The sequence below is a fragment of the Pelodiscus sinensis genome, chromosome 7 (genome assembly GCF_049634645.1).
Source record: "Pelodiscus sinensis isolate JC-2024 chromosome 7, ASM4963464v1, whole genome shotgun sequence".
NCBI classification, from domain to species: domain Eukaryota; kingdom Metazoa; phylum Chordata; order Testudines; family Trionychidae; genus Pelodiscus; species Pelodiscus sinensis.
The window spans coordinates 65,324,443-65,338,311 of record NC_134717.1 but is presented as its reverse complement, the minus strand read 5'-3'; the positions used below and the strand labels follow the sequence as shown (position 1 = coordinate 65,338,311).

The following is a 13,869-nucleotide window of genomic DNA, read 5'->3' as shown; positions in this document are numbered from 1 at the left end:
TTTTAAGGGAGGTATGCATACTAATAAAGTTACTCTTAATCCTATAGGAATCTTCAGATACTTGTTTTGATTGGAGAGGAGAACTTCTTCAGGCAGTTCAGAGTGTGCTAGAGAAGGAACGGAACGTGTTTCATATTGACTTGCAGTCACACCTTTGCAATCCTGGTTCTGGAGATGAAGGATCATTGGTGGAAAAACTGGAGCATATTGTAAAACGACAAGTAAGACCACACTGGAGTATTAACAATTAAAAATCGCTTCGTTACTCTTCAACGTGGAGGCCATAATGATGAGCATAATGCACGAATGTGTCCCTCGTTTTCCAGTCTCACTTCTTATGCTCTTAAATCCAGAATTGCAGTCGAAACAGGTCAAGAGCAATAGATATTTATAAAGGCTTTGTTTTGACTGCCATTTTTCTCTACACTTCATTGAGGGATACTGATGGCAGTGTTTGTTAGCCAATCAGTGGGTTTTCAGGAGATTGTGATAGTGGGAAGAAGGTGCTTCACATTAAAGTAGACAATATGGACTCCTAGCTATGCAAATGTTTTTTTGGTAAAATGTATAGCCCAAATTAGTCCTTTGGTGATTTTGGATAACTTCATGATGATAGGCTAGTATCAAGCAAGAGAGTATTCAGTAACTATTGCCCTATTAGGGAAACCAATAAATTGCATTCTTTTACTTAATTCAATATATGAGAGTTAATAAAATGGGTATAAGTTGGGTCAAATTGCCTCTCTTCATTGTTTATATAAAATGTGATGTGCTGTACAGGTGAGCGTGCCCTGTGAGGATATGTAGGATTTATATTATGAGAAGAATTAAGTTGTACTTGGAAATGTAATATTACTTAGACGTTACTGTGGTTTCTTCTTTCTTTTTACATCCCTAATGTCTGAAATGGGCTTGGTCTGTTTTTAGGAAGAACAGCAGAGGATAGTTTTAGAACACCTTCTGTCTTCTGATAGAAAGAGTTTACTTTCTGAGATACAGGACCTTCGAGCCCAACTACGAATGACACATCTTCAAAACCAGGAGAAGCTACAGCAGCTACAGGAAACTCTTATTAATGCAGAGGATCGTGGGAGCAAACAAGAACATCAACTTCGGAGGAAGGGTAGCACCTAGGAAACCATTTCCATCTGCTCTTCCATTCATACACGCGGGGGGGGGGGTGGAGAGGTGGGGAAATGTAGAAAGTGCTGTAAAATTGATAAATGAATTCTGAAGTCAGATGTAATTGTTTTGAACTTGTTAGAGTTTCTTTTGGGTATGGGAGTGGAGGTCATCAAGATAGTTGTGTCTCAGAAAAGGCTGTACAGTAAAACTCCGATGATCCGGCATCTGACGGTTCGGCACTCCTGATGGTCCGGCACCATCAGGAACCTGGAAGTGCTCCGGGTAGCCGGACCATTGGAGCTGCTCTGCCCCCAGCTTCCCCTATTCAGCCGCTGCTAAAACTGACCAGCGGCTGAATCGGGGAAGCCGGAGGCAGAGCAGCTGGGGTGCTGCCGGGTAGGTCCCCTAGCGCTGCCCCTCTGGGCTGCGGGACCAACCGGGCAGCACCCCAGGTGTCCCCGATTCAGCCGCTGCTGAAACTGACCAGCGGCTGACTACAGGAAGCCCGAGGCAGAGCTGCTCTGCCCCGGGCTTCCTGGAATCGGCCCTGATCAGTTTCAGCAGCAGCTGACTTGGGGACACCTGGGGTCGAGCAGCTGGGGTGCTGCCAGGTTGGTCCCCGCAGCCGAGGTGCGGCGCTGTGGGGACCAACCTGGCAGCACCCCAGCTGCTCTGTCCCAGGCGTCCAGATTCAGCCGTTGTTGAAACTGACCAGCAGCGGCTGAATCGGAGATGCCTGGGGCAGAGCAGCTGGAGTGCTGCCGGGTTGGTCCGGTAGCGCCGACCCTTTGCGCGGCGGGACCAATCCGGCAGCACCCCAGCTGCTCCTGGGGACGCCCGGGGCAGAGCAGCTGGGGTGCTGCCGGGTTGGTCCAGTAGCGCCGAGGAGCGGGGCTGCGAGACCAACCCAGCAGCACCCCAGCTGCTCTGCCCCAGGCGTCCCCAAGAGCAGCTAGGATGCTGCCGGATTGGGCCCGCCGCGCCAAGGATCGGCGCTATGGGACCAACCCGGCAGCACTCCAGCTGCTCTGCCCCAGGCTTCTCCGATTCAGCTGCTGCTGGTCAGTTTCAGCAGCGGCTGAATCAGGGACGCCTGGGGCAGAGCCGGTCTATCGGAAGGGGGGGCTATGAGGGGTTTAGGGTGGCATCCTGCTACCCCACCCCAGGCCTCTCATAGCCCCCCCCCTTCCGATAGTCCGGCATATCTGATAATCCAGCACCCCCTGGGTCCCAAAGGTGCCGGATTATCGGAAGTTTGCTGTATTTGGAAAGTTTAAAACAGAGCTGAAATGTCTTTGGTTTATCTTACCCTCCAACTTCATTTTTGTGTGATTTTTAAGGCTAAGGCATATATGAAGGTAGAAAACTTCAGCATAGTGAGCAACAAGTAGGGGTTTTCAGGAAATTCTCTCAAGTGGTGTGTATATCTGTGTGTATTGGTAAATGGAAGATATTCATAAGTGGGTTATAGAAGCAATTGATAACTGGCTGCTTGCAGTTTTTGTTTTATCAAAATAGTTAAAAGCCAAACAGGAACCTGTTCTTTGATGAGCCAATCAAAGTGAGAATGAATGGGAAAGCTGAGTGAGAGACTAACTGTAAAGCAGAAGTTCTATAATCCTTTCAAGTGCTTTTTAAAAAAAATGTAAACTGTTTGAAAAGTTGAGTTCTTCCTTAGCAGAGGATTGGGGAAAGCAGTAGTAGCCATGGGCCACTTATTTTTCTGTACTTAGAAACCTGTATAATTGGGAACAGAGTTGTTATAATACAGTGGATTTTGGTTTTTCCCCAGTTGAATTGTTAGACTATAAACTTCAGCAGGAAAAAGCCATAGCAAATGACTTGCAGAACTCTCTAAGTGGGGAACAGGAGAGGGCCTCGGAGACATATGAACTCCTGAAGCAGGAGAGAGCTGCAGTATCAGATTTGAACTCCGAGCTTTATGAAAGCAAACAAGAGAATGAAAGACTACAAAAATCCCTGCAAGAGCTTCAGAGGGAAATAAAGCAGCTTCGGTAAGGAGTAGCTTTTTGAGAGCTACATTAACAATGGGTAATTCTTTTGCGTTTGTTAAATCCAGAAATGGGTTGGAACTTGCTGACATACAAGGGGAGTGAAGGAATGTTAACTTCTGTCAATCTGCACAGAAGTAGAGTTTAAGGACATTTACTTTGAATATTTACTGGCTGCTAATTGCTTACTGATTTTTTTTCCACAATGGTGCTAACTTGAGAATTTGACTGACAAGGGTGGGAGTTTCACTTGATGCACATTGGATCGGCACAGTGATGTAAATTGGTGAAACTAGAATTCCTTCCAAGCCCTGAACTTGCATGCCTGCTACCTGACCTTTCATACTACTTCCAGTTCTTGCTCATTCCTTCCCCAATGTCCCTGGTTTGTCTCATACAGAAAGTCTACGCTGCACGGCTACTTCGGGATACTGAAGGCATCCCAAAATAACTACCCACGTCTACACAAACCACCCGTTATTTCAAAATAGTTTTCAAAATAACGGGAGCCTTATTTTGGCATCCTGGTAGCCCTTGTTCCATGAGAGTTAAGGGATGTCTTCCCCTCTCCTATTTTTTTGGGCCTGCACATCCTAAACTCATAACTCTGGTCATCTGAAGAAGTGGGCTGTGCCCACGAAAGCTCATGACACCATCTACATGTTTTGTTAGTCTATAACGTGCTACTAGACCATTTGTTGTTGGTTTTTTCTGTAACGGACTAACTCAGCTACCCCCTGAAGCTTCGAAATAGTATGTTGATTCAAAATTTGGTGCTTTGTAGACCGCCTCAAATTTCAAAATAAGCTATTTCAAAATACAGTGAAACCTTTATTATCTGGCACTCTGTTAGCCAGAAAACTTTAGCTGGCATTGCCCCCAGCCACAATACTGTCACGTTTTCAGGTGCAACAGGCCTGCCTTGGTTTACCATGACTGGCTTAACAATTTTTTTTATTTAAGAAGTACTAATCATCTTTAACTCAAAATAGAAACGTGAGACCAACTGCCTCAAACTACAAAACTACTAGTATTAAAAACTTGATTTTACTATTATTGTCCATTGTTTTTTCATAGGTTTATGGGGACCCTCAGATAAGCAGAAATTTTAGATAACTGGAAAGCCCTAATCGCCAGCCGTGTCTGATAACACAGGTTTTACTGTGGATTCAAAATAAGATACGCAATTTGCATAGCACAAATTGCGTATCTTATTTCAAGTTAGAGTTCTGTGTACCCATAGAGCCAGGCAACTTCCATTGCCTATGTTAGTGACCTGGTCATCACTTCTTGGCCGTTTTTTTTCTCCCCTGTAGTTCTAGTTCACACTAGTGGATTTTTCCCCTCCCATATAGCACTGAGGTTGTTCTGCCACAAAGAACAGTAGTAGCTTATCCTATTTGTCAACAGCTGCTAAATGGGGTATGATTTGTTAGTTCTGCTGGGGATAGCTGACTGCTCCCTTTTCAGAAGTTAACATAGGAAGGCAGTCAAATTTATAGGCACAGGTAAAGAGCATACGTTTAAAATGAAGAACAGATAGAGGTCCAACTAACAAAATTATAAAATATATCCCACTTGTGAGTAGAGTGGCAAAGTGACTTAATTGCTCCTGTTCCAGTGGAAAGAAAGGTTAAAAAGAACAAATAAATTCTTTGTAAAGCAATAATAAGTAAAAACAAGAAAGGATGGTCCGTTCTGAACTAAGAGAAGTGTCATTTGTAATTCTGCTGAATGTTGCAGTTCTGAACTGGAAAATAAAAACAAAGATCTGACAGTTGCACTCCAAGACCTACAGGATGAACATTTAAAAGAAAAAGAGTTACAGAATATGTTTGAAGAACAACACCTTCAGCATAAGCTAAGAGAAGATGAAAAGACCAAAGCATTAGAGGTAACATTCTGCGTGTTAATGAGATCTTCAGAGTTAACTTCATAAGTAGACTGACTTGCATTAACAACGTTCCTGTTCCACTTCATTCCCCGCCACCCGGTTTTCCCCCTATTTTTCAACTCCAATAATGCTTTTCTCTCTTGTTTGTTGAATCCAAGTGATTCTGAAGGACTTGCTCAAAACTGAAACCTAATCCTTGATTTTTACCAAACATAATGTCTGAATTTCCTGTGAGACAATTAATTTACCAGTTTTTTCCCCTCTAAAATCTCATGCTAATTAATGGAAGTACACAGGAATTTCTGTGCTGCAATTGAAAACCCATGGTGGGCCTATGCCAGGTAGTTTAGGCTCACAGACCTTGGGCTGCAGGGCTGTTGAACATGGTCTGCACTGTAGTTGGGCAGCCTAAATTCCATGAACCTGAATCAGTTGGCAGGGTGAGCCGCGTGTTTCTAATTGCAGTGTAGACCTAGCCTGTGTCACATACTTTAGGTACTAGAAAGATCCTTGTGTATTATTGAGATTGCTTCTTGTACTCAGATTTATTTTCAGATTTTATAAAGGACCTCTTTTTCCCCCCCCAAAAAAATTGTAAGTACCCCCAGTACCTACAGTTTTCAGACACACACAATTTTTTCCTACCATTGCAACACATATGTTTAAACAACTTAATCATAGCCGGGTGGGTAATGAAATTTTTGGGTGTAAAAAGTACAAAAATAGTGTTGTAAAACTTAAAACAAAAGTTCAGTTTTCTCCAAATTTCAGTTGTTGATGTACCCTCCCCAGACTTCTCTCGAGTACCCTTAAGGGTTCTCATACCACTGGTTGAGAAACTGCATTAAACTATGCAAAGGTGAAAGTTACAAATTAGCAGAATTTCCTGTGCCTTCTGTAGTATAGTCTTTTTCTTCTAGAGCAGTAGCAACATCTTCTGTTGATCTTAAACATGTGCCTATTAGGCAAATTGGCAAGGCTACTACTTGAGAGTCAGATTACACATTCACTAAACAGTATGCTCTGAATGTAGCTTCTAGATTTGCTGCCAAATCTGGCAGAGTAGTGGTTATTTAATTAGGACTTTGTTCCATCTCCTGGGTTTTCAGCACTGCTTGTCAAACTACCTATAAGTGGGAATATCCAGAGTCATTCAAAGAAGAAATGAAGGTTATTTTCTTGTAACCAAGATGACTGTATATTTACACTTCCTACTCACCTTCCCCTCTTTCTCAGAGTGCTTCTATGGTCTCTTTGGGTTAGCAGTGGAAGAAACTGAGGAAGTTGAGGGCACAGCATCCCCTTACATAGTCTCACCCTTGGAACATTCAAAAATACTCAGGAGGTGTTTTACTATTAGGGACTGCCAGGCAGCACAATCCTCATAAATGGGAATATGTAAAGCCACTCATAAAAATGGCCATACAGGGTCAGACCAATGATCCATCCAGCCCAGTATCCTGTCTGCTGACAGTGGCCAATACGAGATGCCCCAGAGGGAGGGAGCACAACAGGTAATCCTCACATGATCTTTCCCCTGTCACCCATCTCCAGAGAAACAGAGGCGAGGGACACAATTCCTCCCTGTCTTGGCTAATAGTCATTGATGGACCTAACCTCCATGAATCTATCTAGCTCTTTTTTGGACCCTGTTAAAGTCCTAGCCTTCACCACATCCACTGGCAAGGAGTTCCACAGGTTGGCTATGTGCTGAGTGAAGAAAAACTTCCTTTTGTTTGTTTTAAACCTGCTGCTTATTAATTTCATTTGGTGACCTCTAGTTCTTATATTGTGGGAATAAGTAAATAACTTTTCCTTATTCACTTTTTCCACACCAGTCATCAAACAACTCTTATTACAAGTAACCTTCGTGTTTTAAAAATAAAGCATTCACATGGAAATAATAGTCCATAACTTCTCCTTGTTTCTAATAAGTGACTGAAAGAATTGTCAAAGTTAGAGCAGAGGCATTCCACTACTATTTGTGTCCCATTGACATTAAAGTATCTAGTTTATAATGGTATTTTCTTGGTATTACTAGTCACAACTTGTTGAGCTATAAAAGTCGGCACTTGTCTGTAATTTAGTTACTTCTCCTTCCCCCGTTAACAGGAATTATTGCTTGTTAATTGCTACTGCAAAATATTCTTCGTCCTTTTCTGTTAGAAATATTTGTCTTATATATATGTATAAATACAGATTTACTTATTTGTATAAGCTGATCTCAAACAAATTAGAAAAACCCAGGAAGCATGCCTCAAAAACAGTACCGATTTTTCTTTGCAAGACCACTTACTTACGTAGAGAGCTTGTATGTTTTTAATTCCCCCTGGTCTTGAGTTTCCTTTTGGACCTGCCTCTTTCTTTACATTGTCTTTGGATTTTTTTCTTTTTCTGCCATGGGAATAGATCTGGGGTTGTCGGTGTCATCCTAAAATCTCAAGAAAAGATTTTGGCCAATACAAAAGAACAAAGCTACCCTGATCTTAATTTCCCCACTCTTCTGCAGGCAGGGAATGAGAGCTGCACTAAGACGTTGTAAAGTATATTTAACATTTTCGGAGTGCTTAATGACCAGAGTATTTGCTTTATTCACTTGCATCCCCTATTAGTAGAGCCTCATGTGCGGTGTTACATTTTTTTTAAATCTTCCATATGAAGATCAACCCAGCCTATTTCTACTGCAGATGTCACTTAGACAATCTGATTGGCTAATGTAGAAACTGTGACACATTAAAATGTCTTCAGATGCCTATGTTTTCATTTTATAACCGTTTAGTATGTATTGGAAAAAGTGTGTGATGATCCTCAAGTTAGTGAGTTGGCAGGGCCTGCAAATAAGTATTTATGATGTTAATATGTGTACCGTCTCTCAAATAGGACTTGCAGGCTGCCTTGGAATTGCATAGCATACAAAATAAGAAAATGTCAGTGGCCTTAGAGCATGAAAAATCAGCAAATGATAATCTCCGTAAGGAACTTCAAATCGAACATTCTCGATGTGAGGCTTTACTGTCCCAAGAACGAAATAAACTGACAGAACTACAGAGAAATTTGGAGGTTGAGAAGAATCACTCGTTGGAGCTTTTGAATGCGTTGAACCATGAACGTGTTTTGACAGAACAACTGAGCATGAGAGTAAATGAAGGTGCTTCCTGTAAGCATAAAGAATCATTGCTGGAACAAACCTTTGTGCAAGAACTGCAGGCTCAGTTGGATGCAGAGAGATCCCGTGCTATGGAGCTAGCTGCTATAATTGAGAAAACGCACCAGCAAGCTATTCAGTCTAAGAGGCAGTTAGAAGCTGAGGTGCAAATGCGTTGTGAAGAAACACAAAAGGAAAGAGAAGTCAGTACCAAGTTACGAGCTGCACTGGAATCTCTTCAGAGTCAAAAACAGGAGGTATTCCATTCCTTGGAGTTAAAGAGGGAAAGAGAGGCAAAACTGAAAGCAGATTGTGAAGAATTGCACACGCTTTTCAGGACAACGAAAGAACAGGAGAAAATGAAGAAAGAAGAAAAGCAAAAAGAGAGACATCAAGAGCAAAGAGCAGAATTTGAGAAACGGAAGGAATGGCAGAAAGACAGAGAGAGACTGGTGAGATTTTCAACTTCAATACTGCAATTATATAATAGCCAGATAATTTTGCTTTCCTATATGACAATATGTAGAATACATTATCCTGGCTTGTGTCAAGCCCTTCATTTGTGGAACTGATTGGAAAACTTTTGATGGAACGGTTTTCTATCCGAGAATGCAGTTCTGTTGAAATCAAAATGCTTTGTGAAATAGTGTTGATTTTCACTAAAAGTTTGTTTTCCAGAAAAACGAAGTCCTAGCAGTTTCCCATTCTGACCTTGCCAAACATTTCATTTAGATGTTTCTCTTTGAAGCAAATTTATTTTTTAATTTTTATTGTAGTATAAAATAAAAGTTGAAATCAAAATGAAAGGTGTTGATTTGGTTGAAATGAAACATTTTTATTCAAAATTAATTTCTGAGATTTTTCTTTTGTCAAGAATTTTGAAGTGTTTGGGCTTTGCTCCAAATCAGAATAAAAACAAACTTCTGAACCTCAGAATCCTCAGTGAAATGGAATTTCCATTTCTTCAAGTGATTCCTCGGGTCCTTTCCAATAGCTGTATGTGTGCCATATAAACAGTTGTTGGAAAGTTTTGCCCCTAGTGGTACCTGTTGGGCTGGCTCTGGAGCCCCGTGGAGTGGCACCTGCATGGTGTAGAATAAAGGGCTCAGCTAGCCTTCTTCCCTCTCAGTTCTTTCTGACTGTTGTTGGAGAACTTGTGCTCTTGCTCTGCAGGACAATCCTAGATGGGTTTCCTACCAATTCTTCTTCAAGTGATGTCCCCGTCGGTGCTCCACTGTAGGTATTGGGTCAGCCTGGTGCCACAGATTGGAGTTTTGAGCAGCAGGACCATGCAGGCGCAGCAGGTGCCTCGTGGCGTTCGCACCATTTTGCATGCGCATGCAGTCCAGCTCCCACCATTTCCTTCGTTGCCACTCTTGGTTGAAGACGGAGCAAGCTCTTCTCTTCAGCTGTTCTAATAAGGAAAAAAAAAAGAGAGAGAGTTCTTAGTTGTTAAATGCTTAGTTCAGTTTCTAGTTGCAGCTTATTCTTAAGAAGTTTATAATTCTTTAAAAAAAAATATTTTTTTCCTTCATTATTACTGGTTTTCCTCAGGACCTTTTAAAAAAAATCTATTTTAAGGAATCAACTCAGGGGAATACCTAATAAGCAGGGCTGCTCAAACTATAGAATCTACTCACCCGTGGAGAGTAGATTTCAGCCACGCGCCCCCTCTACCGGCGGCGTGCGCATGCACAATGTGGGGCTGGAGAGCGGCTTTTGCCACCTTGTGTTAAGCCCTGATAATAAGGATACCCCTTACAATGCCTGGCTCACCAGGGTTTAAAAAAAGGTGACACTTGTCACGAACCCATTCCAGCCTGCAATGCCATTCTTCTTGCATTTGCTGCCTGGACAAGGCACATGTGCCTCAGAAAAGCCCACACTGCTGAAAACTAATAGCAAGTGCACGGCGCAACAGAGAAATGCGTCTATGTATGATCTTGTTGGATAAAGGGCTCCAGTCATCAGACTCTCCATCTGTGGCTCACTCAGACCTCACTACTGCCCAAAAATGGAGGGTATCTTCCCCTGATCAGGGTCTGCGCAAAGTAAACGGGCTTCACTGGCGTGCTCCTTTCTGCCGGTCCCGACAAGCCCGGGATGTCCAGCAAGTCCCCTTCACACTCGAAGGCGGTTCTGGACCCGAAAGCCTGACAATAGGCATTGTTGGTGCTGACATCATGAACATCACTTGCACCAAAGGTTACTTTAGCACTGGCAGCCCCATCCTCCAAGGCCTCAGCACCTACATCGGCACCAGCCCCAATGGCACTGGCAGGACCCACTGTGCCAGAGTCGATACCGCAATCTTCTAGCCTGGTACCGGAGATGCATGATCGACTCTCGGCACCGAAAAAGGCTCCCACAAAATCTAATAGGCACCGGAGCTCTAGTCCAGTGTCTCCGACCTTCTCACTGGCACTGTCGCCCTCGCCGTCAGCACAGAGGTTAGCAGTACTGCATCTTTTTGCAGCCAGGCATGATGTCCCATCATATAGGAGACAATGCAGATTCCTGTCTCCACTACCTGCGGCTCTGCAGAGGGAGTTTCATCATCACGCCCATCTGAGCCACACGTCTCTCTCTCCACTCCCCTCCTCTAAGGGCTCAGTGATACTCCCTCATTCTCCAGTGTTGTCTCCACATGCAATATACTGGGAAGGACATAGGAGTGTGCTTTCTTTGAGACACTCATCACCCAGGTAGAATAGTGATAGAAATGTAGCCGTGTTAGTCTGGTGTAGCTGAAACAAAATACAGGACTATGTAGCACTTTAAAGACTAACAAGATGGTTTATTAGACGAAGAGCTTTCGTGGGCCAAACCCAAAGGACTGAAAGTGAACAATCCATTAAGATCAACATACTATACTGACTCTTTTTCATATGTGTTCATTTTTTAATTGTATCCTTTGGTATATATGGTTGTGACAATTTTCTTCCACTATTTGATCTGAGGAAGTGGGTCTGGCCCACGAAAGCTCATCATCTAATAAACCATCTTGTTAGTCTTTAAAGTGCTACATAGTCCTGTATTTTGTATCACCCAGGTAGTCACGCTATTATTGGTCCACTGTCTACCACCACCATCAGCCTTCACATCCTAGACACTGGTCACTCTGCTGCTACAGATCTTCGTCTGCACATAGATACCCTTCTGCTTCAGCACCTCCTCGCAACCAACATCCGTCCCACCACTTCAGAGTTCTTCCCCTCAAACACACCGTTTGGAGCCTGAAGAGGGTCAATGATCAGACCCTCAGGAACAGCAGCCTGATACTTCTCCTACGAACCAGTTGTCCTCGTCTCCGGATGAAGCTGTAATCACAGGGGACACATCACCTTCAGAAGACCTTAAACTATTCCAGGAATTGTTTAAGAGGGTTGCCATGAGCCAGGTGGATCAGTTTATGGAGGTTTAGGACAAGCAGTACCGCCTCCTCAAAAATCTTCAACCCTCCCAATAAGCTAAGATAGGGTTGCTGATAGATGAGACGATTATGGAAGCTGTCGAGGAGATCTGGAAGACTCCGGCTTCTCCCCACCGACCAATAAGACAGCAGACAAAAAGTACTTTGCCTTGGCTAAGTGAATGGAATTTTTATTTTCTTCTCTCCAGCCCAACTCCCTGGTCGTATATGCAGCGCATCACAGGTCCAAGGCTCCCCGGTATAAGAATGTTGCATCTGAGAAGGAAAGCAAACGTATGGACCTGTACAGCTGAAAAATGTATTCCTCTGCGACGCTGCTACTCTGTGTTGCCAACTATGCTGCACTCTTGTCAAAGCATGACTTCAACAATTACACGAAGCTCACAGCACTCACGGAGCACTTACCAGACTCAGAGACCGATTCTGAAGTCCATAGTTCAGGAAACTATGCTTCTGCTAGGACAGGCCTCCTAATCACGTTGAATGTGGCAGACACAGCTACCTGTTCAACGGCTGCCGCAGTAGTCATGCAAAGAGCTTTGTTGCTACAAACTGCTGGAGTCCCACAGGAGCTGCAGAAGAAAGTCAAAGACCTCTTCTTTGATAAACAGAACCTCTTTGCCGAAAAGATGAATGAGGTTCTTCTTTCGAGTAAGATTTCTGTACCATTCTCCATACCCTTGGTATGTACACACCTCCATACCAGCGCAAGTGGTGCACACCTTACCAGAGATGCCATGACTACTCCTATGGCAGACAGCAACAGTGAGGTTTTGATCAGCCACGAGCAAGGCAGAGTGTCCAGAGGAGGTGTAATCAGACCCAACCGCACCTCTAACCAACCATCAAACAAACAACACATTTGACATCTTGGTTGAGGACTCTCAAACCCTTCCTCACCTGGAGAAAAGAAACAGGAGGCTGGAAATCCATACTCGATCTCCAGAAGCTCAACCATTACCTCTGGAGGTAGCGGTTCAAAATGGTAACTCTCGCATCTATAATCCCAGTGTTAGACAACAGGGACTGGTTTGCAGCCCTCACCCTTCAGGATAATTATTTTCACATCACCATCCACCCTGCTCACAGGCACTTTCTTCGATTCACTGTTAGCATGGAACACTTCCAGTATCATGTGTTCCCTTATGGCCTTTTCCTCTGCACCCAGAGGGTTTTCAAAAATGCTTGCAATAACAGTGGTGAACCTTCGTCAATGGGGCCTTATAATCTTCCCCTATCTTATAACGACTGCCTCATAAAGGGCCCATCCTCGGCAGAAACATACAATATGATACTTGTAACCAGGCAGACTTTTGAATCTCTTGGTCTGATTATCAATGGCCAGAAATCCACATTCAAGCCCTCGCAAGTTTTGGAGTTCATAGGCGCTCGCCTCGACTCCACCCCAGCATGAACTGACTTATCTATGCAGAAGTTCCAAGCTATCCAGGACCTTGTTGCGGTAGTTACAAGCCGTACAGTTCCGATACTTATATGCCTACAACTTATGGGGCATATAGCATCCACAACCTATATAGTCCACCATGCATGACCACACTTCCGCTGCCTTCAGCACTGAGTAGAGCCTGTGTATACTCTGACAGGCTCCCTGCCCACAAAAGGGTGGCTCCACCATCCGATGTTTGCGTGGTTTGGTCCGCCATCTGAGGGAAGTTCAATCTCCTTGCAGGAATCCCATTTCGTTTGGCCTCAACCTTCTGCCCATATTACTATAGATGCCTCCTTCATGGGCTGAGGTGCCCACATGAAAGGCATGTCTATTCAGGGACGATGGTCACCACGAGAAACAACTTTCCACATAAACATCCGGGAACTCAGGGCAGTCTTCAACACCTGCAGACATTTCCAGGCACATATTCGCGACACCACTATTAGAATAACCAGTGGCCACATTGCCACAATGTGCCATATAAACTGCCAAGGGGGTGCTGGATCCTGATCCCTTTGCACAGAAGCAGTGTGCCTCTGGAACTGGTGCATTCACAACAAGACCAGTCTAATAACATCTTTCTTACTTGGCAACAATGCTGCTGCAGACTCCCCGAGCAAACATTTTGCACCGAACCATGAGTGGGAACTTCAACACAACATACTCAAATGTATTTTCCATCGCTGGGGCGATCCACTAATAGACCTCTTTGCCTCCTACAGAAATACAAGTGTCAATATTACTGTTCCAGAGCAGGAATTGGTCCGGGATCCCTAGAAGATGCCTTTCTTTTCATCTGGCAGGGGGGGC

At 43.8% G+C, this 13,869-nt stretch overlaps 1 protein-coding gene across 13 annotated transcripts in view; it reads left to right on the top strand.

Moving 5' to 3' along the window:
- The window catches only part of PCNT (pericentrin), a 179,211-nt gene that overhangs the window by 139,253 nt on the left and 26,089 nt on the right, over positions 1 to 13,869 (top strand). For 12 of the 13 annotated variants that reach the window (XM_075934137.1, XM_075934138.1, XM_075934136.1 and 9 more), the window contains 5 exons: positions 48 to 221; positions 928 to 1,123; positions 2,918 to 3,140; positions 4,881 to 5,031; positions 7,912 to 8,628. In XM_075934137.1, the coding sequence (XP_075790252.1) occupies positions 48 to 221; positions 928 to 1,123; positions 2,918 to 3,140; positions 4,881 to 5,031; positions 7,912 to 8,628 (1,461 nt within the window). The remainder of the gene's footprint in view (positions 1 to 47; positions 222 to 927; positions 1,124 to 2,917; positions 3,141 to 4,880; positions 5,032 to 7,911; positions 8,629 to 13,869) is intronic. The other variant, XM_075934141.1, reaches the window with a different exon arrangement.